Source organism: Sorex fumeus, unplaced genomic scaffold, assembly GCF_029834395.1.
Source record: "Sorex fumeus unplaced genomic scaffold, SorFum_2.1 ptg000050l, whole genome shotgun sequence".
Lineage (NCBI taxonomy): Eukaryota > Metazoa > Chordata > Mammalia > Eulipotyphla > Soricidae > Sorex > Sorex fumeus.
This window is the reverse complement of record NW_026606107.1, coordinates 11,963,872-11,991,124: the sequence shown is the minus strand read 5'-3', so window position 1 is coordinate 11,991,124 and position 27,253 is coordinate 11,963,872. Positions and strand designations below refer to the sequence as shown.

Below are 27,253 nucleotides of genomic sequence, written 5' to 3'. Positions count from 1 at the left end.
GGAAACAGGACTAGGTGGAGGAGAAGGCGAAGCAGAGAAAGAGAAGAACAAGAAGAAGAAAAAATAAGTTAAAGAGGAGGAAGAAGAAGATGAAGATTAAGAAGAAGGAGGAAGAATACGAAGAAGAGAAGGAAGCAGAAGAGGGATAAGGTGGAGGAAGAAAAAGAAGAAGACACGGAACACGAAGATAAGTAGATGATGATGAAGATGAATAAGAAAAAGAAGAATGAAGTAATAAAGGGAGACGAAGAAGAAAAAGTAGAAGAAGTTGATGGAGAAGCAGAAGGAGGAATAATAATAAGTAGAAAGAGAAAGAAAAATATTTGGGAGATGATAAGGATTAAAGAAATAAGAAAAATAAAGGAAGAAAGAAGGAGGTGGAAGTGGAGGAAGCAGCGTAGGAGGAGGAAAAGAAGGAGAATACGAAGATGATGAGGATGGAAGAGAAGGGTTAGAAGGAGAAGAAGAAGCAAAGTAGTAGGAAGAGAAGAGGAAGAAGAAAATGAACTGGAAGAAGGAGAAAGTAGAATAGTAGAAGAAAAAGAAGAAAAGATGTAGAAAGAGGATGAGCAGTAAGAAAAACGAGGAGGAGAGACCTGCCTTTCTTCACACAGGTGCATCCTTCAGTGCGACACCCCCAGTCCCATCCAGCCCCGGGATCCTGCTCAACTGAAACCCATACAGCAGCCTGAGCCAGCCCCCACGTTTCCTCCACAGGTGCGTCTTTCTGTGCGCCCCCACCCAGTCTGTCTAGCTCCGCGATCCTGCTTTCCTGACATCCAAATAGCACCCTGAGGGCACTCCCCGGAGTTCTGGCGCCCGTGCCCACCCAGTCCCAGCCTTTCCTCTGCACAGGCCCTTGTGCCCACATCTTTGGACTAGCATCAGGCCTGGCTAGGGGTGTGGCCTCCACATAGGGGCATAGTCTCCTCAAAGTGGGCGTGGCCTTCTAGTAGGCGGGCTGCCACAGTTATATCTCCCAGTCCCAGCACTCTCAACTCACATCCCAACCTGTGTCACCTAACTCTTTGGAAAAAGTTCTGGCCACCTCAAACACAATACAACAATAATCCAATGGCCTACTCCAATTCCAATAAAGACCTCTATGCAAGAAGCTGTTCAAGCACAATATAAATGAGAACTTCCTCAAATGCTTTACTAGATTAAGATTAAGCCACAGATTAATTTCTGAGAAGAAGGACATATTCTAGAAGGGGAGAAGGTTGAACACTATCGACCGACCTTATTCAGAATCCTTTCCCACAATAAGAGGGAACACTACTAGGGAACCTCAAGGTTTTACCTCCATACAACTCCATACAACCACAACAGCATGAAGAAACAGCGCAAATCTCCACTACAAGGAGAGGACTAAGAGTCCCCAACCCTCAACAAGGATTACCCACAAATACGATCTCTTTCATAAAGAATTCTAAGATGAAATGCTGAAGATTTTCAAGGAACACTCAAAGAATCAATGGAGCAGATATCCAGAAAATTAAAGAAATAAATGAAAAAAAGTGAAACAGACGAGAAAATACAGGAAGAAATGAAAGCAAAAATAAGAAAGCTACAAAAAGAAGTTTGGAAATAAAGGATTCGGTAGATGAAATTAAAAACTCAGTGGGTTCCCTCAGCAATAGAATGTCTACAGCTGAAAACAGAATTAGTGATCTTGAAGATGAGCAAAAGAAATCGTACAAGCAACAAGAAACAATGGGAAATGACCTCAAAATAGCTCTAAGGCGAATCAGAGAACTAGGAGATGACTCCAAGAGGAACAACATTAGAATCATTGGAGTACCAGAAGGAAAGGGTGGCAACTCCAATGAAAAAGTCACAGGGAAAGAAATCTTTGCTGAAAAAATCCCAGAGTTTTAGAATGCAGATATCCAGATCCAAGGAGCCAGAAGGGTACCAACTAAAAGAGACCCTAATAAAAACACTCCAAGTCATATCATAGTCAGAATGATTAATACCGTGGATAGAGACACAATAATGCAAGCAGCAAGGTCAAAGAAGGAAATCGCATACAAAGGAGCACCCCTTAGATTTACAGCAGACCTATCAGAGGAAACCTTCCAAGCCCAAAGACAATGGTAGGATACAGTGAAAAAAATCAATGAAATGAATGCCTCACCAAGAATACTTTATCCAGCTAAACTCTCACTAAAATTCAAAGGAATGATACACCATTTTATAGATAAACAACAACTTAGAAACTTCATAGACTCAAAACCAAACCTAAAAGAAGGACTAAAAGTGCTCTTGTAATTCAAGAAGGTAAACACCCATAAGAACAACAAACCATTACAGAAAGATGGCGCAAAACCCAATGACAATAATCTCTCTCAATGACAATGGTCTAAATATACCAATCGATGTCAATGGTCTAAATGCACCAATCAATGTCAATGGTCTAAATGCACGAATTAAGAGACAGAGAGTGGCAGAATGGATCAAGAAACTAAAACCAACATTCTGATGCCTACAAGAAACTCATCTGAAAAGTCAGAGCAGACACAGACTCAAAGTTAAAGGATGGAAAACAATCCTGCAAGAAACCAACTCTCTCAAAAAAGCTGGGGTGACCATACTAGTATCCGACAACATAGATTTTAGGTTGAAAAAGATTAGAAGGTACAGCGAATGCCATTTTCTATTTATCAAAGGGTATGTACAACAGGTTGTTCTTAATCTAGTGTTCTGCTAATCCTATTCAGGATGACTCGAGTGAACAGTTTGTAGATGACAGACAATAGGCAGATTGGGCGATAGTTGCCAATGTCGTGGTTGTCTCCCTTCTTGTATAGTAGTACAGTCCTGCTGGTTTTCCATTGGGATAGAACATTGCATTCAGACAGGTAGCGTGTGAAGAGCCGAGCCAGTGTATTGATGGGTACTGATGGTAAGTTCTTCAGGTGTTCAGGTCTGATCTTGTCTGGGCCAGGTGCTCTTTGTTTCTTTACCGATGAGATGGCATGTTGGATTTCGGAAGGGAGAACATTGGGAACGACATATCCATCATGTGAAATGTGGTATGTGGGCAAGTGGACGTGGCTATTAAAGAGACCTGAGTAGAAGTTATGAATAATCTTCTCCATTGCCCTTCTGGAAGATGCGATAGATGAAGGACAACCATGTGAACAAGCCGGATTCCGAAAAGGATTCAGTACCATCGACCATATCCACACGATTACTAAGCTCATTGAGGTTTCTCAGGAGTTCAAGATGCCGCTCTGTCTAACGTTCATTGATTTAAAGAAGGCCTTTGATTCTGTTGAGATGGAAGCGGTTATGGAAGCCCTAGCCAATCAGGGCGTACAAACTCAATACATCAGGATCCTTCGTGAGCTCTATTGTGGATTCACTACCAGGATCTCACCATTCTACAAAGAAGTAATCATCCATATCAAGAGAGGGGTTTGGCAGGGTGATACCATGTCACCAAAACTCTTCAGTGCCACCCTCGAGAACATCATGCGACGACTGGAATGGAAAGGAATGGGAGTGAAGATAGATGGTCGGCAACTACACCACCTCCGCTTTGCTGATGACATCGTTCTAATAACACCAAACATCAGCCAAGCAGCACAAATGCTGAACGACTTTGACCATGAATGTGGAAAGGTCGGACTACAGCTGAATCTTAAGAAGACAATGTTTATGAGAAACAGCCTTGTTCCTGATGCTCCATTCGCTCTCAATGGAACCACCATCTCCAAATGTAACAGTTATATATACCTAGGTCGAGAAATCAACATGATGAATGACCTGGCACCTGAGTTGCGCAGGAGGAAGAGAGCGGCTTGGAATGCCTTCAAGAGCGTTGAAGAAATAACCAAAAGGACAAAGAACCTCCAGCTACGAGCACATCTCTTTGATTCCACTGTTCTTCCAGCATTAACATATGCCTCAGAGACTTGGACCCTACGAAAACAGGATGAGAACGCTATTCGGGTCTCTCAAAGAGGAATCGAAAGAGCTATGCTTGGAAAATCACGCTTCACTCAAATGAGAGATAGAATCCAGAGTTCTGATCTTTGTCAACGCTCAAGAATGAGGGATGCTGTCTCATTTGCCAAGGCATCAAAAATCAGATGGGCTAGACACGTAATCAGGTTTACAGACAACCGCTGGTCTAGAGCCATTACTGATTGGATTCCACGGGACATCAAAAGATCACGTGGACACCCACCTACAAGATGGCCAGACTTCTTGGTTAAGACCCTAAATGATCGGTTTGAGGCTCTGCATGTTCCTAGAACGAACAGATACCATTGGGCTACGCTATCACGCAACCGGGATGAATGGAGACGTTACTGGCACCTGCTCGAGTAAATAGATGAATAACGGGGATTAAGTGATTAAGTGATTAAGTGATGTACAACAAGAAGAAATCACACTCTTAAGTGTATACGCACCCAAAGAGGGACCAGCTAAATAAAAAATAAAAAAAAAAACTGCTAACAGATTTTAAGGAGGACATTGCCAGCAATACAATAGTAGTTGGAGACTTCAACATCTCCTTATCACCTCTGGATAGATCAACAAGAACAAAACTCAGAAAGGAAACACTGGCCTTGAAGGAAAAAAAAAGAAGAGAGAGGGATAACAGACCTATACAGGGCTTTACAACCCCCAATATGAAGCACACACATTCTTTTCTAGTTCACATGGAACATTCTCTAAAATAGATCACGTGCTGGGTCACAAAACCTACCTCAGTAGAATAAGGAAGATAGAAATATTATCAAGTAACTTTTCAGACCACGATGCACTGAAGATAGAAGCAAATCACACGCAGACGCGAAGAACCAAATCAAACACCTTCAATTTAAACAACTCAATGTTGAAAAAAGAATAGGTCAGGAAGGAAGTCAAGGAAGAAATCAAAAAATACCTAGAAACAAATGAGAATGAAGACTCGAGAAACCTGAACCTATGGCACGCTGAGAAAGCCATGTTAAGAGGAAAATTTATAGCCTTGCAAGCATTCCTCAAGAAGGAAGAAAAGGCCGACAGAGAACTTGACTTCACAGCTCAAGATCTTAGAAAAAGACCAAGAAATGGTACCCATCTTCGGCCGAAGGAAACAAATAATAAAACTTAGAGCAGAAATTAACAACATGGACACCCAAAAAATAATCCGAAAGGTCAATGAAGCCAAGAGATGGTTCTTTGAAAAAATTAACAAGATTGATAAACCACTAGCAAGCCTCACAAAAAAGAGAGAGCCCTGATAAACAGAAACAGAAATGAAAAAGGGGACATCACAACAGAAATCAATGAAATTCAAAAGATCATCAGAGATCACTTTGAGAGTCTATATGCCACAAAATAAGAGAGCCTAGAAGAAATGGGTAAATTTCTGGATTCCTGTAATCTCCCAAAATTGAACCAAGAAGACTTCGGACACCTGAATAGACCCACTCATATCAAGGAAATTGAAATTAGAAACAAAAGTCTTCCCAAAAACAAAAGCCCAGGCCCAGAAGGATTCACTAGTGAATTTTTCCAAACATTTTAAGAAGACCTTTTGTCAGTTCTCTTCAATCTTTTTCAGGAGATTGGAAAAAAACAGAACGCTCCCAAACAGCTTCTATGAGGCACATATCTCCCTAGTACCATAAGCAAGCAAAGACATCACCAACAAAGAAAACTATAGGCCAATGTCCCTGATGAACACGGATGCAAAGATCCTCAACAAAATATTCAATCACAAAAATCACAAATCATCCTGTTAATCATCGATTGCCTCGAGCAGACCCCAGTAACCTCTCCTTCATCCTAGTCCTGAGATTATATTCAAGGCCCTTTAGGAGAATGAGACCCATCATTTGTTACTGGTATTTGGCATATTGGGTACGCCACGGGGAGTTTGCCAGACTCTGCCGTGTGGGCAGGCTACATTCGGTAGCCTGCCAGTTTGCCCAAAGTAGGAATGAGATAATAAGATGTCATAATAAAATGTCCGGGAGCTGGTTTTTATAGTCTCTGAGTCTTGGCCAATGATGGGATTACAGGGCGCCAAGGGGCCAGTTGGTGGGTGTGACCCCTGCCTACTGGAATTTGGAGGATCTGGGTGGAGGATGCTCGGCCCAAATCCGAGTAGGCTTGGAGATCTCGGCCCCGGAACCCGCGTGACTTTGTGCCTCTGCCAGTACCTTCAAGTGTGTGGAGACCAGCATGGTGATGGCTGGTCCTGGAGGTCTTTGGCTGCTGAAGCCCTGGTCGGGGCGGGGAGGAAAGCTCAACCCGCTTCCCTCCAAGGGGCCCCAGCGGTGAGGACAGTCAGGCGCAGGGGCAGGAGACAACAAAATATTAGCAAATAGAATCCAACAACTCATCAAAAAGATCATACTCGACGACCAAGTGGGATTAATTCTGGAGATGCAAGGATGGTTTCACATTCGCAAATCAATATAATATATAATATCAACAAAAGTAAAGGTAAAACGGTATGATCATAGCAATAGACGCAGAGAGAGCTTTTGAAAAGATACATTTATGATGAAAACTCTCACCAAAATGGGTTTTGAAGGAACTTTCCTCAAGATAGTCAAAGCCATCTACAGCAAACCCATGGCAAGAATTATCCTCAATGTGGAAAAAATAAGGTTATTCCTCTAAGATCATGGACAAAGCCAGGATGAACACTATCACCTCTTCTGTTCAATATAGTACTGGAAGTACTCACGATTGTGATTAGGCAAGAAAAAGACATTAAAGGCATCCAGATAGGAAAGGAAGAAATCAAGCTCTCACTATTCGCAGATGATCACTTATCATTTAATCACTTAACTTCCCTTTAGTCGTCGATTTGCTTGAGCAGGCGCCAGTAACGTCTCCATTTGTCCCTGTCGCATGCTAGTGTAGCCCAATGGCATCTGTTCGCTCTGGGAACATGAAGAGCCTCAAACCGATCGTTCATGATCATGATGAAGAAGTCTGACCATCTGGTATGTTGGCAGCCACGCGGTTTTTTGACATCCCATGGAATCCAGTCAGTAACAGCTCTAGTCCAGTGGTCGTCTTTAAATCTCATTACGTGACCAGCCCATCTGATTTTTGACACCTTGGCAAACGAGACAGCGTCCCTGATTCTTGATCGTCGACGGATGTCGGAACTCCAGATTCTTTCTCTCATTTGAGTGAAACGTGATATTCCAAGCATAGCTCATTCTATTCTTCTTTGGGAGACCTGAATAGCGTTCTCATCCTGTTTGCATAGGGCCCAGGTCTCTGAGGCATAGGTTAATGCAGGAAGAACAGTGGAATCAAAGAGATGTGCCCAGAGCTGGAGGTTCTTCGTCCTCTTAGTTATATCTTCGACGTTCTTGAAGGCATTCCAAGCCGCTCTCTTCCTCCTGCACAGCTCGGGTGCCAGGTCATTTGTCATGTTGACTTCTCAACCTAGGTACACATAGCTGTTGCATTCGGAGATGGTCGTTCTGTTGAGAGCGAATGGGGCGTCAGGAACGAGGCTGTTTCTCATAAATATTGTCTTCGTAAGATTCAGCTGTAGTCCTACCTTTCCACACTCATGGTCAAAGTCGGCCAGCATTTGTGCCGCTTGCCTGATGTTTGGTGTTATTAAAACAATGTCATCAGCAAAGCAGAGGTGGTGTAGTTGCCGACCATCTATCTTCACTCCCATTCCTTCCCATTCCAGTTGTCGCAGGATGTTCTCGAGGGTGGCACTGAAGAGTTTTGGTGAAATGGTATCACCCTGCCGAAACCCTCTCTTGACATCAACGATCACTTCTTTGTAGAATGGTGAGATCCTGGTAGTGAATCCGCAATACAACTCACGGAGGATCTTGATGTATTGGGCTTGAATGCCCTGATTGGCTAGGGCTTCAATGACCACTTCCGTCTCAACAGAATCAAAGGCCTTCTTTAAATCAATGAACGTTAAACAGAGTGGCATCTTGAACTCCTGAGAAACCTCAATGAGCTTGGTTATCGTGTGGATATGGTCGATGGTGCTGAATCCTTTGCAGAACCCGGCTTGCTCGCATGGTTGTCCTTCATCTAGTGTTCTGCCAATCCTATTTAGGATGACTCGAGTGAACAACTTGTAGATGACAGACAATAGGCAGATGGGGCGATAGTTGCCAATGTCATGGATGTCTCCCATCTTGAAGAGTAGTATGGTCCTGCTGGTTTTCCATTGGGACGGAAACTTGCATTCAGACAGGTAGCGAGTGAAGAGCCGAGCCAGTGTATTGATGAGTACTGACGGCAGGTTCCTCAGGTGTTCAGGTCTGACATTGTCTGGGCCGGGTGCTGTTTGTTTCTTTACGGACGAAATGGCGTGTCGGATTTCGGAAGGGAGAACATTGGGAACGGCATATCCATCCTGTGGAATTTGGTATGTCGGCAAGTGGACATGGCTATCAAAGAGATTTGAGTAGAAGTCATGGATAATCTTCTCCATTGCCGTTCTGGAGTATGTGATGGATCCAACAGGACGTCGGAGGGCAGTCATCTTGGTCTTGTAATTGGCGAAGGACAGGCGGGTGTTACGAATACCTTTCCCAGCTTCTGCCGCATCTACCAGTACTTCTGCTCTTCTCTCCTTGAGGTCTTCCTTGATCGTATCTCTGCACTGCTTTGTGAGTTTGGACGTTAGTTTGCGGTTACCTGAGGCATGCGCCAAATCACGCTGGCGAATTAGCTCAAGAGTTTTCGAAGACAGGCTTTTTTTTTTTTGTGGCTATCTCTCTCTTGGCGTTCCTCCCACATTCATGGAGGTGCTGAAGCAGTCGATCGTATTCCTCGTCAATGTTGTCAACAGTGGCATCTTCCCATGTTGCCGCAATAGTGCCAAAGAGTTCCCAGTTGGTGGTCGTTCTGGGAGTTCTCTTTTTGAACTTTGCAGCCCTTTCTCCCTGCTCTGTGAAGTAGAATTTTGCACAAAGGAGACGGTGGTATGATCCCGTTCAAAATTTTGGGACAACAGCTACATCGGTCAGCCAAAACCGTCGATTGAATATGATGTGGTCTATTTCGTTGTGGAATCATCCACCGGGAGACTCCCATGTCCAACGTTTAGATTCTGCTTTCTGGAACTATGAGTTACCATGGATGGTCCTGGTCGACATGATGAACTCAGACAGTCTCTCACCCTGTTCGTTCCATTCTAGGCCATGGGTCCCAATGTGAAGTTTTTCAGCTGATCTTCTCAATCCTATCTTGGCATTAAAATCACCCACAATGATCTTGTAGAAGGTGTGGTCTTCTTTATAGAACTTCTCTAGCTCCATGTAGAACTTCTCGATTTCTCTTTCATCATAATGAGATGTTGGTGCGTAGACAACCTAGAAACTGCAGGCAGTGAGTCACATCTATTCAAATGTAAACGTCCGATTCGGGTTGTTAGGCATTCAAATAATTCAATGCTCATGGCCAAGTTTGTGTTGACAAGGACACCAACGCCTCCGACACCTCTTTTATCGCATCTTCCGAGGAACAATTCTTCTCCAGTGTCGAAAACGGCATGGTGAGATTCGTGCCTTCTTGTCTCGGTCAGAGCAATGATGTCATACTTGATCATTCGCGCTTGTACCATCAGGTCCTCGATGGATGTATCTGATGCTAGCATACGTGCATTGAAAGTACAGACGATCATTTTTGTCTTCCTTCATTGTGGCAGCCTAGTTCGGCCTTGAGATTTTGTCGGCCTCTCCTTTCTCATCCTTCTCAGTGCTGCCATGTCAGTGAAGCCTTCAGGGTCAGGTGAATGAGTCCAGTTGTAGTTACTGGTTTTGTCATATCGAATACACAACAGATAGCTTGCCAGGCTCTTCCGTGCGGGCGGAATACTCTCGGCAGCTTGCCAGTCTTTCCAAGAGCGATACAGGCTTTTGGGGCGACCTCTAATAACCCTTGTAAGTGTTACCATATTTGAACCCTATCAAATATGGTATGACAATTCCGGAAGATGGGTATTTAGTGTCTTATGTTGTGTCACGCGGCGTGTTTGTGGCCGTGCGCGTTCGGAAAGCGTCCTGGAGTGTGGTGAAGGCTGGGTAGTGGAGGTAGTGTCGATAGTGGAAGTCTGCCAGTGGGGTATTTATCTGGGTAGGGTGGGTCTTCTGTGTGCTTTCCGATCCCTTGGTGGTTGATGGAAGCACACAGGGCAGGGTGGGGTGGGGGTCCTGATTCGCAGATGATATGATACTAAATCTTGAGAATCCTAAATCCTCTACCAAGAAACTCTTAGAAACAATAGTCTTTTACAGAAAAGTCTCAGGCTCTAATATCAATGCCCCCAAATTCATAGCATTCCTATACGCAAATAATGAGACAGAGGACAGTGACATGAAAAAAATCCCGTTCACAATGGTCCCTCAGAAAATCAAATACCTCGGAATCAACCTAACTAAGGAGGTAAAGACTTCTGCAATGTAAACTACAAAACGCTACTCCATGAAATAAAAGAAGACATGAGGAAATGTAAACATATCCCCTTCTCATGGATAGGAAGAACTAACATTGTCAAAATGGCAATACTACCCAAAGCATTATACAGATTAAATGTAATCCCCATAAGGATACCCATGAAATTCTTCAAAGAAATAGGTCAAACACTCCTGAAATTCAAATGGATCAACAAACACCCACGAATAGCTAAAGATATTCTTGGGAAAAAATATTTAGGGAGGTATTACCCTCTCCAAACTCAAACTCTATTACAAAGCCATAATAATTAAAACAGCATGGTACTGGAACAAAGGCAGGGCCGCAGACCTATGGAACAGGGTGGAATATCTGTACACACCATCCCAAATGTATGAACATCTAATCTTTGTTAAGGAAGCAAGAAATGTGTTAGTGAAGCAAAGAAAGCCTCTTCACCAAATGTTGCTGTCATAATTGGACAAACAAATGCAAAAAATGTGCTTATACCTCGACCTAATACCATGCACAGAAGTCATATCAAAATGGATTAAAGATCTCAACATCAGGCCAATACCCATAAGGTACATTGAAGACAAGGTCAACAAAACCCTCCACGATACTGAGGCTTACAGTATCTTCAAAGATGACACTGCACTTACCAATAAAGTGGAAATAGAGATAAACAAGTGAGACTGCCTTAAATTTAGAACTTTCTGCATCTCAAAAGATACAGTGACCAGAAAACAAAGACAATCTACAGAATGGGAAAGGATATTCACCCAATACCCATCCGATAAGGGGTTGATATCAAGGATATAAAAAGAACCGGTTGAATTCAACAAGAAGAAAACATCCAACCCTATAAAAAATGGGTGATGAAATGAACAGAAACTCTCTCAAAGAAGAAATCCGAATGTCTATAACGGACATGAGAAAATGCTCTACATCACTAATCATAAGGGATATGCAGATCAAAATAACAATGAGATGCCATCTCACATCTCAGAACCCACATCCAAAAGAACAAAAGCAAGCATTGGTGGTGCGGATGTGGCGAAAAAGGGACCCTCCTTCACTGCTGGTGGAAATGCCGACTGGTTCAGCCCTTTTCGAAAATAGTATGGACGATTCTCCAAAAATCAGAAATTGAGCTGCCATTTGATCCAGCAATACCACTCCTTGGAATATATCCCGGAGAAGCAAAAAAAGTACAGTCTAAATGACATCTACACTTCTATGTTCGTTGCTGCACAATGCCAAAATCTGGAAAAAAAACCGAGTGCCTGAGAACAGATGACTGGTTAAGGAAACTTTGGTACATCTACACAATGGAGTACTATGTAGCTGTTAGAAAAGATGAAGTAATGAAATTTACATACAAGTGGTACTACATGGAAAATATGCAAAGTGAAATGAGTCAGAAAGAGAGGGACAAACATAGAAATAATGCATTCATCTGTAGAATATAAAGTAACAAAATGGGAGACTAACACCCAAGATAGTCTAGATAACTACCACGAGTTTCACTCCATGGCATGAATGCCAGCTACATATGCAGAGGAAAAAGGCAGTTCAGAGAGAGAGGAACACCAAGTAAAGCGTGTTGGGAGGATCTTCCCAGGTTTGGAGATGCATGCTGAAAGTAGACTGTAAACCGAACATGATTACCACTCAATGCCTCTTTTGCAAACCACAACAACCAAAAGGAGAGAGAACAAAAGGGAATGCCTTGTCATAGAGGCGGGGTGGAATGGGGGGACGGCGGAGAGGTATACTGGGATTATTGTTGGTGGAGAATGGGCACTGAAAGAGTTATGGGTACTCGATCATTTTATAACTGAAACCCAAGCGCAAAAATTTGTAAGTCTACAAATGTACATCAAGGTTTTCACTAATAAAAATTTAAAAAAGGTAAAGATAAAGGCCCTCCCGTTGTTCGTTGATTTGTTCGAGTGGGCAAAATATAAATGAAGAGGAGATAGTGGAAGAAGAGGAGAATTAGAAGAAGGAGGAGAAGAAAAAGGCATCGAGAATGAGGGCGAGAAGAAGATGAAGATGAAGATGAAGATGAAGATGGATATGGAGATGGAGAAGGAGAAGAAGAAGAAGAAGAAGAAGAAGAAGAAGAAGAAGAAGAAGAAGAAGAAGAAGAAGAAGAAGAAGAAGAAGAAGAAGAAGAAGAAGCAGCCTAGAAGCCTAGACGCCCAGCAGCATTCGGGCATATTGGTGCTGGGGACGTGCAGAGGTGAATGGATCAGTATTAGAACATTTTTATATGAGTTATTTTATTTTTATTTAAAATTTTTCTTAATGAATCATTGTGAGGTATAGTTACAAACTTATGAACTTTCATATTTCAGTCATACCATAATCGTTTACACATACCTCCACCAGTGCCCATTTTCCTCCATCAATGTTTCCAATTCAATCATGAACAACTTTATAACTATGTGTCTCAAGATGATTTGATTTTTTGGGTCACACCCCGCGATTCTCAGGGGTTACTCCTGGCTCTGAACTCAGAAATTAGTCCTGGAGGTGCTCACGAGAACATATGGGATGCTGGGATTCGAATCTGGGTCGGTCGCGTGCAAGTCTCGAGCCCCAAGATGATTTGATTTTTAAAGATACTGTTTATCTGTAATAATATACCCATACGCTTGATGTCACTTTTGTACCTTCTAGTTTTTTCCAGCAACCAGGCAATGGAGAAGGAAAAAAGTTATGTGCTATCACTTTGGAGTCACTCATTCACCAATTAGATGAATCTAATTTTTAATATTTAACATCAAAAGCAAAAATAATCACCCAATTAGATGGACCTAATTTTTAAAACTTTATCATTGAGAGCAAAAATAATCTAAAGCACAAATAATATAGCCAGCCCTCTTCACTCCTCAAGCTGCGCCCATCTCGTTCCAAACTCAGGTTCATTCAGCAGTCGATTCTTGAACCCGGGACTTGCATCTCTCCCTTCAAGACCCCAGACGTCCCCCCAGTCGCCTGGAGAAAAGCAGTTCTGAGCATCTACCCTCCCCTCTTCACTCCTCACGCTGCACACATCTCCTCCCAAACCCAGGTCAGTTCAGCATCCGGTTCTTGAACCCGGGACTTGCATCTCTCACTTCAAGATCTCAGGCGTCCCCCCAGACGCCTGGAGAAAAGCAACTCTGAGCATCTGCCCTCCCCTCTTCACTCCTCACACTGCGCCCATCTCGTCCCAAACCCAGGTCAGTTCAGCAGCTAGTTCTTGAACGCAGGACTTGCATTGCTCCCTTCAGGACCCCAGGCGTCCCCCCAGACGACTGGAGAAAAGCAATTCTGAGCAATTGCCCTCCCCTCTTCACTCCACACGCTGTGCCCATCTCGTCCAAAACCCAGGTCAGTTCAGCAGCTGGTTCTTGATCCCGGGACTTGCATCTTTCCCTTCAAGACCCCAGGCATCTCCCCAGATGCCTGGAGAAAAGCAGTTCTGAGCGTCTGCCCTCCACTCTACACTCCTCACACTGTGCCCATCTCGTCCCAAACCCAGGTTTCCGTAGAGGCAATGCCTCTTCACAAGTGGACGTGGCTTCTGCATAAGTGGGGGTGGCCGAATTTTTGTGGCCGCATGGTTCTTTACTCATACTAAGGAACCTAGTCCCCAAGAAATCTAGTCCCCTACCTACACAGCAATATGAAGAAACAGCGCAAAACCCCTCCACAAGGGGAGGACAACGAAAACAATCTAGAAGTTTCTGTCGATGCTGCTCACCTAAGGGACCTCTCTGACATAGAATTCAGATACAAAGTCATGAAGATGTTCAATCAACTCAATGAAATAGTCAGACAGACAGCCAGTAACACCACAGAAAAAATTGACAAATTACGCGAAGAAATGAGCAGAAATGTCACGATTAAAAGATTCCGTATATGAAATGAAAAACTCAATCTCTTCTCTTAACAATAGAATGACCGCAGCTGAAGAAAAAAATCAGTGAGCTGGAAGATCAGCTGCACCAAGCCAACAAGCAACAACAATTAGTGTCAAGGGACCTCAAAATAGCTCTACAGAGAATCAGAGTCCTAGCAGATAATTCCAAGAGGAACAACATTAGAATCATTGGACTACCAGAAGTTCAGGGAAACAATCCCAACGAAAAAAACACGGTCAAACAAATCATTGCTGAAAAATTCCCAGAGCTCCACAATGCAACCATTCAGGTTCAAGGAGCGTGAAGGGTGCCAGCTAAAAGAGACCCGAACAAAAACACTTCAAGACATATCATAGTTAGAATGATTGATGCTGCCGATAGAGATACAATACTGCAAACAGCAAGGGCAAAGAAGGAAATCACATACAAAGGAGCACCCCTTAGATTCACAGCAGATCTATCAGAGGAAACCCTCCAAGCCCGAAGGCAGTGGAGAGATATAATGAAAAAACTCACTGAAATGAATGCCTCACCAAGAATACTCGATCCGGCTAAACTCTCACTCAAAATAGAAGGAACGTTACACAATTTTGTAGAAAAACAGCAGCTGAGGAACTTCAAAGACTCAAAACCAAACCTAAAAGAAGGGCTAAAGGGGCTACTACAAGACAAGACAAACCCTACAACCACATAACACCCTCACAGAAAGATGAGACAAAACCCCATAACAATAATCTCCTCAATGTCAACGGTCTAAATTCACCAATTAAGAGACACAGAGTGGCAAAATGGATTCAGAGACAGAACCCAACATTCTGCTTCCTACAAGAAACCCATCTCAACAGTCAGACCAAACACAGACTCAAAGTCAAAGGATGGAAAACAATCCTGCAAGCAAACAGCTCCTTCAAAAAAGCTGGAGTGGCCATACTAGAATCTGACAATATTAACTAAAGGTTGAAAAAGACTAGAAGAACAGCAAAGGCTATTTTCTCTTGATTAAGGGATATGTACAACAGGAAGAAATCACACTCTTGAATGTATACACACCTAAAGAGGGAAAAGATAAATATTTAAAACAACTGTTAACAGATCTTAAGGAGGACATTGCTAGCAACAAAATAGTACCTGGAGACTTCAACATCGCTTTATCACCTCTGGATAGATCATCAAGAACAGAACTCAGCAAAGAAACATTGGCTTTGCAAGAAGAAATAGAAGAGAAAGGACTGATAGTCCTGTGCAGGGCCTTACACCCCAAAAAGAAAGAATACACATTCTTCTCAGCGGGCATGGAACATTTTCCAAAATAGACTATGTCCTAGGCCAAAAATCATACCTAAATAGAATCAGGAAGATAGAAATAGTATCAACAATCTTTTCAGACCATGATGCACTGAGAATAGAAGTGAATCACACACAGACACGGAGAACCAAATCAAACACCTGGAAATTAAACAAATCAATGCTTAACAACCAGTGGATCAGGAAGGAAGTCAAGGACGAAATCAAAAGATACTTGGAAACAAATGAGAATGAAGACACAAGCTACCAGAACTTATGGGATGCAGCAAAAGCCATATTAAGGGGAAAATCTATAGCTCTGCACGCATATCTCAGGACAGAAGAAAGAATGCACACAAACAACTTGACTTCACAGCTCAAGATCTTAGAAAAGGAACAACAGAAACAGTCCGAATTGGGCAGAAGGAAAGAGATCATAAAACTTAGAGCAGAAATCAATGACATGGAAAACAAAGAAACAATCCTAAAGATCAATGAAACCAAGAGCTGGTTCTTCGAGAAAATAAATAAGATAGATAAACCACTAGCAACACTCACAAAGAAACACAGAGAGAGCCCTAATAAATCGAATCAGAAATAAGAATGGGGATATCACAACAGAAACTAAAGAAATTCAAGAGATCATCAGAGACTACTTTGAAAGTCTGTATGCCACGAAACAAGAGAACCTAAAAGAAATGTATAAATTCCTGGATTTCCATTATCTCCCAAAGCTGAATCAAGAAGATATAGAGTACCTGAATAGACGTATTCACATCAAGGAAATTGTAACTGTAATCAAAAGTCTTCCCAAAAACAAAAGCCCAGGTCCAGATGGATTCACTGGCGAATTTTTCCAAACATTTAAAAAGGACCTATTGCCAGTTCTTCTCAAGCTTTTCCAGGAAATTGAAAAAAAAACCAGAAACTCTCCCAAACACTTTCTAAGAAGCCCATATCTCTCTAATACCAAAAGGAAACAAAGACACCACAAGAAAAGTAAACTACAGGCCGATATCCCTGATGAACACGGATGCGAAAATTCTCAACAAAATACTAGCCAATAGAATTCAAGAGCTCATGAAAAAGATCATACATCATCAAGTGGGATTCATCCTAGGGATGCGAGGATGGTTCAACATTTGGAAATCAATCAACATAATCCATCATATCAACAAAAGAAAAGATAAAAATCATATGATCATATCAATAGATGCAGAGAAAGCTTTTCACAAGATCCAGCACCATTTCATAATGAAAACCCTTGCCAAAATGGGGATGGAGGGGACTTTCCTTAATATAGTTAAAGCCATCTACCACAAAACTACAGCAAACCTCATCCTCAATGGGGAAAAACGTAGAGCCTTCCCCCTAAGGTCAGGGACAAGAGAAGGAAGCCCACTCTCTCCACTACTGTTCAATATAGTACTGGAAGTAATTGCAATAGCGATTAGGCAATAAAAAGATATTAAAGGCATCCAGGTAGGGAGAGAAGAAATTAAGCTCTCACTATTCGCAGATGATATGATACTATACTTAGAGAATCCTAAAACCTCTACCAAGAAATTCCTAGAAACAATAGGCTTGTAGAGTAAAGTGACAGGCTATAAAATCAATACTTAAAAAACCATGGCTTTCCTATACGCAGATAGTGAAATAGCAGAGAGTGACATGAAGAAAACAATCCCATTCACAATTGTGCTCCTAGTTTTAATCCCTTCATCACCTGTGGTTGGTGGGAGCAGGCTGGATATGTCGTTCCAAACATTCTCCCTTCTGAAATCCGACACGCCATTTCATTGGTAAAGAAGAGAACAGCACCTGGCCCAGACAAGGTTAGACCTGAACAACTGAAGAGTCTGCCATCAGTACTCATCAATGCACTGGCTCGGCTCTTCACATGCTACCTGTCTGAAGGCAAGTTTCTGTCCCAATGGAAAACCAGCAGGACTGTACTACTGTACAAGAAGGAAGACATCACCGACATTGGCAACTATCGCCCGATCTGCCTGTTGTCTGTCATCTACAAGCTGTTCACTCAAGATTTTCTGAATAGGATTGGCAGAACACTAGATGAAGGACAACCATGTCAACAAGCCGGATTCCACAAAGGATTCAGCATGATCGACCATATCCACACGATAACCAAACTCATTGAGGTTTCTGGGGAGTTCAAGATGCTTCTCTGTCTAACGTTCATTGATTTAAAGAAGGTCTTTGATTCTGTTGAGACTGAAGCGGTCATTGAAGCCCTAGCCAATCAGGGAACTCATACTCAATAAATCAGGATACTCCGTGGTCTGTATTACAGATTCACTACCAGGATCTCACCATTCTACAAAGAAGTGATCATCCATGTTAAGAGAGGGGTTCAGCATAGTGATACCATTTCACCGAAACTCTTCAGTGCCACCCTTGAGAATGTCATGCGACGACTGGAATGGGATGAAATGGGAGTGAAGATAGACGGTCGACAACTACACCACCTCTGCTTTGCTGATGACATCATTCTAATAACACCAAACATTAGCCAAGCGGCACAAATGCTGGCTGATTTTGACCGTGAGTGTGGAAATATCAGACTCCATCTGAATCTCATGAAGACAATGTTTATGAGAAACAGTCTCATTCCTGACGTTCCATTCGCTCTCAACAGAACGACCATCTCCAAATGCAACAGTTATGTGTACCTAGGTCGAGAAGTTAATATGACAAATAACCTGGCACCTGAGTTGCACAGGAGGAAGAGAGCAGCTTGGATCGCCTTCAAGATCATTGAAAAAATAGCTAAAAGAATGAAGAACTTCAGGCTCCGGGCACATCTCTTCGATTCCACTGTTCTTCCTGCATATATGCCTCAGAGAACTGGGCCCTACGAAAACAGGATGAGAACTATATTCGGGTCTCCCGTAGAGGAATTGAAAGAGCTATGCTTGGAGTATCACATTTTACTCAAATGAGAGAAAGAATTTGGAGTTCAGACCTCTGTTGAAGGTCAATAATCGGGATGCTGTCTCCTTTGCCAAGGTGTCAAATATCAGATCGCCTGGACATGTAATGAGATTTGGAGAAGACCACTGAACTAGAGCCGTTACCAACTTGATTTTATGGGATGTCAAAAGACTGCATGGCCGCCCACCTACAAGATGGTCAGACTTCTTCGTCAATACCCTGAATGATTGGTTTGAGGCTCTTCGTGTTCCTAGCACGAACAGATGCCATTGGGCTACACTAGCACACAACAGGGACGAATGGAGAAGTTACCGGAGCCCTCTCAAGCAAATCGATGTGTAACGGGAAGTCAAGTGATCAAGACTTTTAAATATGAGAAAACTTCTCTTTGTATTCTGATTTAATACATAATTTATCATTAATTATATATTCTAAATTATATTTAACCTTGTGATTAATTTGCATAGCTATGCATGAATATATGTCATGCACAAACATGCATAGGCTCATTCTACAGATTTTCATTCAAATTATATTAATATTAATTAAAACAACCAATACCCAACTCAATAATCATTTATTTTTATTATAGTTTAGGAAAGGTGGTTGCAATAGTGTAAAGGTAATGGCGTTGATATACAAAGTTATAGTGCCTACTATCATCAAAGGGCCCAAGATCTTCTACCACTGTCTTTATGACACCTATTTTTGAATTTTATGCTCTCAATCCTTTTTGACATACCATGGCAGGGTGATACCATTTCACCGAAACTCTTCAGTGCCACCCTCGAGAACATCATGCGAAGACTGGAATGGGAAGGAATGGGAGTGAAGATAGATGGTCAGCAACGACACCACCTCCGCTTTGCTGATGACATTGTTTAAATAACACCAAACATCAGCCAAGCGGCAGAAATGCTGGCCGACTTTGACCGTGAGTGTGGAAAGGTAGGACTATAGCTGAATCTTACGAAGACAATGTTCATGAGAAACAGCCTCGTTCCTGATGCCCCATTCGCTCTCAATGGAACGACCATCTCCGAATGCAACAGCTATGTGTACCTAGGTCGAGAAGTCAACATGACAAATGACCTGGCACCCGAGCTGGGCAGGAGGAAGAGAGCGGCTTGGAACGCCTTCAAGAACGTCAAAGAAATAGCTAAGAGGATGAAGAACCTCCGGCTCTGGGCACATCTCTTTGATTCCACTGTTCTTCCTGCATTAACCTATGCCTCAGAGACCTGGGCCCTATGCAAACAGGATGAGAATGCTATTCAGGTCTCCCAAAGAAGAATAGAATGAGCTATGCTTGGAATATCACGTTTCACTCAAATGAGAGAAAGAATCCGGAGTTTCCACATCCGTCGACGATCAAGAATCAGGGACGCTGTCTCGTTTGCCAAGGTGTCAAAAATCAGATGGGCTGGTCACGTAATGAGATTTAAAGACGACCGCTGGACTAGAGCTGTTACTGACTGGATTCCATGGGATGTCAAAAGACCGCGTGGCTGCCCACATACCAGATGGTCAGACTTCTTCATCAAGATCATGAACGATCGGTTTGAGGCTCTTCATGTTCTCAGAGCGAACAGATGCCATTGGGCTACACTAGCACACGACAGGGACAAATGGAGACGTTACTGGCGCCCGCTCAAGCAAATCGACTAACGGGAAGTTAAGTGATTAAGTGATTTAGTGAATCCCTTTTCTTTTTCCAAGAATTTTTTTCAACTATTTGTGGGGGCTTATTTTTCTATATGGATTTCAGGATTGTTTGCTCCATTTATTTGAAGAATATCATGGGTATCATTATAGGGATCACATTGAATGTGTACGCGGATGGTGAGAAAGGGAACCTCCTCCACTGCTGGTGGGAATGCCGATTGGTTCAGTCCTTTTGGAAAACAGTATGGACGATTCTAAAAAAATTAGAAATTGAGCTCCCATTTGACCCAGCAATACCACTCCTGGGAATATATCCCAGAGAGGCAAAAAAGTATAGTCGAAGTGACATCTGTACTTGTTTGTTCATTGCAGCACTGTTTACAATAGCCAGAATCTGGAAAAAAACCTGAGTGCCTGAGAACAGGTGACTGGTTAAAGATACTTTGGTACATCTACACAATAGAATACTATGTAGCTTTTAGAAAAAGTGAAGCCATGAAATTTACATACAAGTGGTACTACATGGAAAGCATTGTGCTAAGCGAAATGAGTCAGAAAGAGAGGGACAGACATAGAAAGATTGCATTCATCTGGGGAACATAAACTAACAAAATAGGAGACTAACTCCCAAGAATAGTTAAGTCCCAGGAGGTTCACTCCATGACTTGGAGGCTAGCCGCACATGCTAGCCGAAAAGGCAGCTCAGAGAGAGAAGGGAGGCCCAAATAAAGGGTGTTGGGAGGATCCTCCCAGGATGGGAGATGCATGCTGAAAGTAGACTATAGACCAAACATGATATCCACTCAATGCCTCTTTTGCAAACCACAGCACCCAAAAGGAGAGAGAGAGAACCAAAGGGAATTCCCTGCCACAGAGGCAGGGTGGGATGGGGGAAAAGGAAGAGGGAGGGATACTGGGATCAGTGGTGGTTGAAAATGGGCACAGGTGGAGTGATGGGTACTCGAACATTGTATAATTGAAACCGCGGCATGAAAATTTTTAAGTCTACCACTGTACCTCATGGTGCTTCACTAATAAAATTTTTTTAAAAAAGACATAACTAGTTAAGAGTGTTGCAGTAGATGCAGGCTATAATTAGTTTACTTTATGTGTTCTTATCTCCTGTTATTTTTCTCAGGGGCTGGAGCGGTAGCACAGCAGGTAGGGCGTTTGCCTTGCACGCAGCCAACATGGCCGACCCGAGTTCGATTCCTCCGCCCCTCTCGAAGAGCCCAGCAAGCTACCGAGATTATCTTGCCCACGCAGCAAAGCCTGGCAAGCTACCCGTGAGGTATTAGATATGCCGAACACAGTAACAACAAGTCTCACGATGGAGACGTTACTGGGCCTGCTCGAGCAAATCGATGAACAATGGGAGGACAGTGACAGTGACAGTGACAGTGATTTTTCTCAAAGCAGTTGTTGAGAGAACACTTTCTTGTTTTCTTACTAATGATAAAATTTCTATCAAATGTTAAGTAACACCTTTCGGGTTTGATTTGCATTTCCGATAATTAGTGATGTTAGCTCTGTGGGGGTAGGCTCTGCTTTGTGGTCTGGAAGCCTACTCCTGGAGAAAGTCGAACTAAAGTTTAGGTTCACCTGGACCACCTTAGTTCTAAGGAGGACTGGAGACTTGGTACCACTGAATTGACACGCTACTCAGATGAACCAGGGGCTTGGGTTCACAGGGATTGGTGTGGAACCTGGAGTCACAGAAGTAAACTGGTGCTACAAAAGCATGCCTGATACTCTTGTATGGCCCGTGCTGGGCTGAGATCCATGCTGAAGTTTAGGTGGTCAATTCACTTTACTCCTCTAAGAAAAAGGTGTATTTCTTCATGCTGGGCTGCCTAGGCTTGGGGAAGAGGTGACAGAATAATGTAAAACAATCTTCCTCCTGTGCTTCAATGTATCTTTTTTGTTTCTGGGTTTCATCAAGGTACTACCAACCCTCAGAAAAAAATATATATATACATATTTATAATTTTTACTTTTATATCACCAAATTGTTGTCTAAACAAGAAATAACACTTGAAACTTATACACGCATATATATTCTTATCTCTAAATCATGAAATGGAGCAATCAGTTCATTCAAAAGTGATTTTACTGAGTTAATGGAGTACATTTAAGATATTAAATTTATTAGCTTTAGAAACACATCATAGGACTCTGTTAAATCCTCCATATTTGATGCTGTTACTAGGATCCTGAAGCTTGTGATTTAATGGTCTCAATAATCTTATCATTCTTATCAGCAGACATAGATGGAAGTAGTTCTAGCATTTTCTTGGTTCAGATGTACTCAAAGTAGAACAAGATGTAATATTTTAATGATATATTTGCAATAGCCTGTGTAAAGGCATCTCCTTTTGAGTTGACTTCTAAACGATGTTTATTACTCTGAAGCAGTGTATCATTTAAAGTGTTTCTTTCCGCAACTCCATATAAACAACTAAAATTTCTGAATATACAATTTTGTCTCTGTTTGGTAGCCAAATTAGGAATTGTTAGAAATTTAAAAATTTACACCAATTTTACTTAATTCTCAGTGAAACGGCAGGAATGCTCCCTAAATTCGTTTATACTATTGAAACTTCTTCCACAAATGGGACATAGGAATTTCCAAGAATTATTGGTGCTAATAATGAGAACTCTCACGTTGTGGGGAGATCGGAACTGATCCTCAAAAACTTTTCCAGTAAGTACTTGTTGAACTTGGACCCATGGAACATACAACACGGGCCTCACAAAAATGGATATTTCTTTCTTCCCTTTAGTATAGGATGATCTACAACCTTTTCTCCTGACCATTCTTTCAAGAAACGGATGACTGTATGTCACCCTAAAAGGTCTACCAAATATTATGGCTCTTTCAATATTGTTAGGGAAATAAAACTGAGGAACAACTGCCACGTATTTTTGCTTCAAACGTGTTGCATTTTGACAACCAACACACTGATGAAAATATCTCCCACAGAACAGATGCAGAATCATTTTTCTTATCTCATGGTTCTTGAAGAATGGAATTTTCCATGGAATTGAAAATTGTTCGGGGCTTTCATAATTAGTGAGGTTGTGAAAGAAATTTCTTACTTTCATCTCCACTTTTGCTAAATAATCTCTTCCTCTTTTAATCGACGGTTTTTTTGTACTATTGTTTCCTACCTGAATGTTCTCAAAATTAGTTTTCCCTAGTTCAGACATAATATTGGCCCATTTTCTTGGAATGGAGACCTGAATTAGGTCAGATTCTTCTTCTCTTAAATCTTCTTCTTGAACATCCTTAGGGGTATCAACCTCACCATTTTCTGCAACTTTAGGAGCATCTTGTTCTTGGGAGTTTGCTGTGCCTGGCTCCCTTGTCAAATGATCAGATTCCACCTGAGAGATTATATTATGGCTACGAAATGAAGACTCTGTATCTTTGGTACAGTCAGTGAAAGCCTCATTTTCTGAATTTGTAAGAGCTTTGTCATCTGAGTCACTCTCTTTCTTGTTAGGAGAACTCATCCTTGGTTCTATTCAAAAGGGCAAAAGAGATAAATATCTGTTAAACTGAGAAATAGCACACTTTATTATAAGTTTGCTTTTACTCAAAGAAAGATCAGACAAGGCAAATTCTGAGCCTTCTCACACCTACAATAATGTGTTAGTCACTGATAAACAAGGTGAAACAAATATTCCAAGGAAAGCATGACTTACCGCATAGGTATTCTTATTGAGTTCTGCTTCAAGTATACATTTATAATAAAATTATTTCTCTGCTAGTCTTTATAAAGTATATTTCCCAAATGGGCTGGAGCGATAGCACAGCACGTAGGCCGTTTTCCTTGCACGCGGCTGACCCGGGTTCAATTACTCCATCCCTCTCAGAGAGCCCAGCAAGATACTGAGAGTATCCCTCCTGTATGGCAGAGACTGGCAAGTTCCCCATGGAATATTCAATATGCCAAAAACAGTAACAACAAGTCACACAATGGAGACATTACTGGTTCCTGCTTAAGCAAATCGGGAGGACAATGGGAGGACAGTGCTACAGTGTTATTTCCCATATATAGAGTGCATGTAGCGTTCTTGTTTGATGTCCAATTATTGTTCCTTTCAAGGTAGTGAATGAAATAAAATTTCATTTCAAAAATGAAGTCCAACTTGTTGGTCTGTGTATTTAAAATGAGGCTAATATAAAGGCAGTTTTTTCATGATTACATAAGTTTAAAAGATTTTATGATGTATGTGAAAATAAAATGTTTGTAAGTGAATAAGTAGAAAGCTATTATTTTCTAGAATATTTTCTGTGCTATCACTTTTCCTCTTCTTTTAAAATAGTATCCATACAAAAGAGCAAATCAATTTTGTGAGAGGGTAGAGCATGAAGAGAGTAAGAAACCAAAAAGTAAAATCTTAAAACTGAGTTTTCTGTTAATATATCTTTCAAATTACTCATTTTTTATTTCCTTAGTACAATTCGGTTGAGAAATGCTTCCTATACCACTGATAGTAGTCAACTAAAGATTCATAACCCATCACACACTACTATGCATAATCAAGTTAGAAGGAAAGGGATTGATACAGATTGATGTCTCTCAAAAACAGAACATAAAGATACGCAGCAAGGTAGCAACAATGGTTCAAAGGGAATGCAAAGGAAAAATTATCAGCACAACTTATTTGAGGAAGGTGCTAAAAAGAGAATAAATTTGGGTTGTTGGAGGAGAAAGGAGGATACACTTATGATAGGTGGTGAGTTGAAATTATATTAATTGGAAACCATCAAAAACGACATTGTAAATCAAGGTACGTCCTGGAGAAGTAATGCTCACCCTCTTCTACCCTCCCCTCAACACACATACAGCTTGAACTGGGACACACACTCTGCCTCCTGCCTGCAGACTTCAGCTCCAAAGTGCATCCAACCATGTTACCCCTAGACTATTCCTTCAGACATGTCCTAGATGACCCCACCTTTAGACGCTAGCAATTAGAAGTGGCCTCAGTGGACACACTGATGACCAAAACTAGCTGGATTCTAACTCTCCCCTTTTAACTTACAAACTCCTAAGCTTTGGGGTAATGAAAGATAAACAATTCTGTCCCATAATACTTCCAACCCTGGTATATATAGTAGTTAGACTTATACTTGGCTTTCCTCTGAAATGCCATCTGAATGACACTGGAATAGTTAAGATAACATATTCCAAACAGACATAAAGAAGTGATTTCTGGATCTTAAGGCTGTAATTTAACACTAAGAAATAAGAAATAACCAGGAATTTTACTCCATGGCTTGGAGGTCAGCAGCACATGCTAGGGGAAAAGGCAGCTCAGATAGAGAAGGGAGACCCAAATAAAGGGTGTTGGGAGGATCCTCCCAGGATGGGAGATGCGTGCTGAGAGTAGACTTTAGACCAAACATGATTTCCACTCAATGCTTCTTTTGCAAACCACAGCGCCGAAAAGGAGAAAGAGAACAAAGGGTAATGCCCTGCTACAGAAGCAGGGTGGGCTGGGGGGTACAGGGGGTGGGAGTGATACTGGGATCAGTGGTGGTGGAGAATAGGCACTGGTGGAGTGATGGGTATTTGATAATTATATAACTGAAACCCAAGCACCAAAATTTGTAAATCTACAATTGTATCTTATGGTGCTTCACTAATAAAAATCTAAAAATAATTGAAAAAACAGAAGTTAATATCTTCTACAAAGCTATCATTACACTAGTACCCAAAGCAGATAGAGACAGTTCTAAAAAGGAAAATTTCCTATCAATATCCCTGATGAAGGGCTGGAGTGATAGCACAGTGGTAGGGCATTTGCCTTGAACACAGTTAGCCTGGCCAAGCTGGGTCTGATTCCTCCGTCCCTCTCAGAGAGCCCACCAAGCTACTAAGAGTAGCATGCCCACATGGCAAAGCCTGGCAAGCTACCCGTGACGTATCCAATATGCCAAATACAGTAACAAGAAGTCTCACAATGGAGATGTTACTGGGCCCACTCGAGCAAATCGATGAACAACGGGAGGACAGTTACAGTGACAATGATCCCTGATGAACACTGATGCAAAAATTCTCAATAAAAGTTTGCAAGCAGGGGCTGGAGTGATAGCACAGTAGGTAGGGCTTTTGCTTTGCATGCGGCCAACCCGGGTTCAATTTCTGGCATCCCTCATGGTCTCGAGCACCAACAGAAGTAATTTCTGAATGCAGAGCCAGGGGAAACCACTGTGCATCTCCAGCTGTGACCCAAAAATAAAATAAAATAAGATTTTGCAAACAGAATCCAACAACGTATCAAAATATTCATACATCACAATTAATTGGAATTCATCCCATGGATGAAAGTATGGTTTGACATGTGCAAATCAATTGGCATAATACACCACAGCAGTATAAATCTTTTGATATGTAGATAAATCTTTTGACAAGATCCAATATCCATTTACAATAAAAGCTCTCAACAAAATAGGGGTAAGAAAAACTTTCCTCACAATGGTAAATGTTATCTATAAAAAGCCCACAATAACTCTCCTAGCATTTTGGACTCACAGCTCAGTCACATTTATCTAATTCTGAAGGGGACATCCTGGCTATCCCAATCACATTAGGCCAATAGTCCACTAGCTTATTCTAATTAAAATACTACCCCCCAAAGACCAAAATAACAATGAACACAAAGTATTGAACAGTACCAATGAAAAAAAACACATCTCCTGAAGCCACACTAGTGATCCTACGTAGGGCACAGAGGAGAAACGAAGAGGTAGTATTCGTAAAGGGGAAAAAAGAGACCACCATCTACAAAGCCCAGCTAGAATCCTCCCTTGCAGGTAGAGGTGGCTAGTGATAATGAACTGAAGGGACCCACCTCCATACTACCACAGCAACATGAAGAAATTGCATACCCCCCCTAACGCACGCACAAGGAATGGATGAAGAAAAGAAGCCTCATCAGGAAATTCCCACAAATATAATCTCTCAGACAAAGAATTCAGAGATAAATTGTTAGGATGTTCATCGAACTCAAAG

The 27,253-nt window shown here is 41.8% G+C and overlaps 1 protein-coding gene and 1 pseudogene across 1 annotated transcript; both read right to left on the bottom strand.

Annotated features, from left to right (window-relative positions):
- LOC130032597 (ankyrin repeat domain-containing protein 49-like) overlaps positions 1–871 on the bottom strand; it is a 61,246-nt pseudogene extending 60,375 nt beyond the window's left edge.
- A 21,898-nt stretch (positions 872–22,769) lies between these two features.
- Positions 22,770–23,741, bottom strand: CPXCR1 (CPX chromosome region candidate 1). Its single transcript, XM_056124091.1, has one exon. It carries the CDS (start codon positions 23,739–23,741, stop codon positions 22,770–22,772), a length of 972 nt encoding a protein of 323 aa, XP_055980066.1.
- Between the last annotated feature and the right edge of the window lie 3,512 nt (positions 23,742–27,253).

Coding starts and splice junctions, on each gene's coding strand:
- CPXCR1 (XM_056124091.1), bottom strand. CDS start 23,741: ATGAGTTCTCCTAACAAGAAAGAGAGTGACTCAGATGACAAAGCTCTT.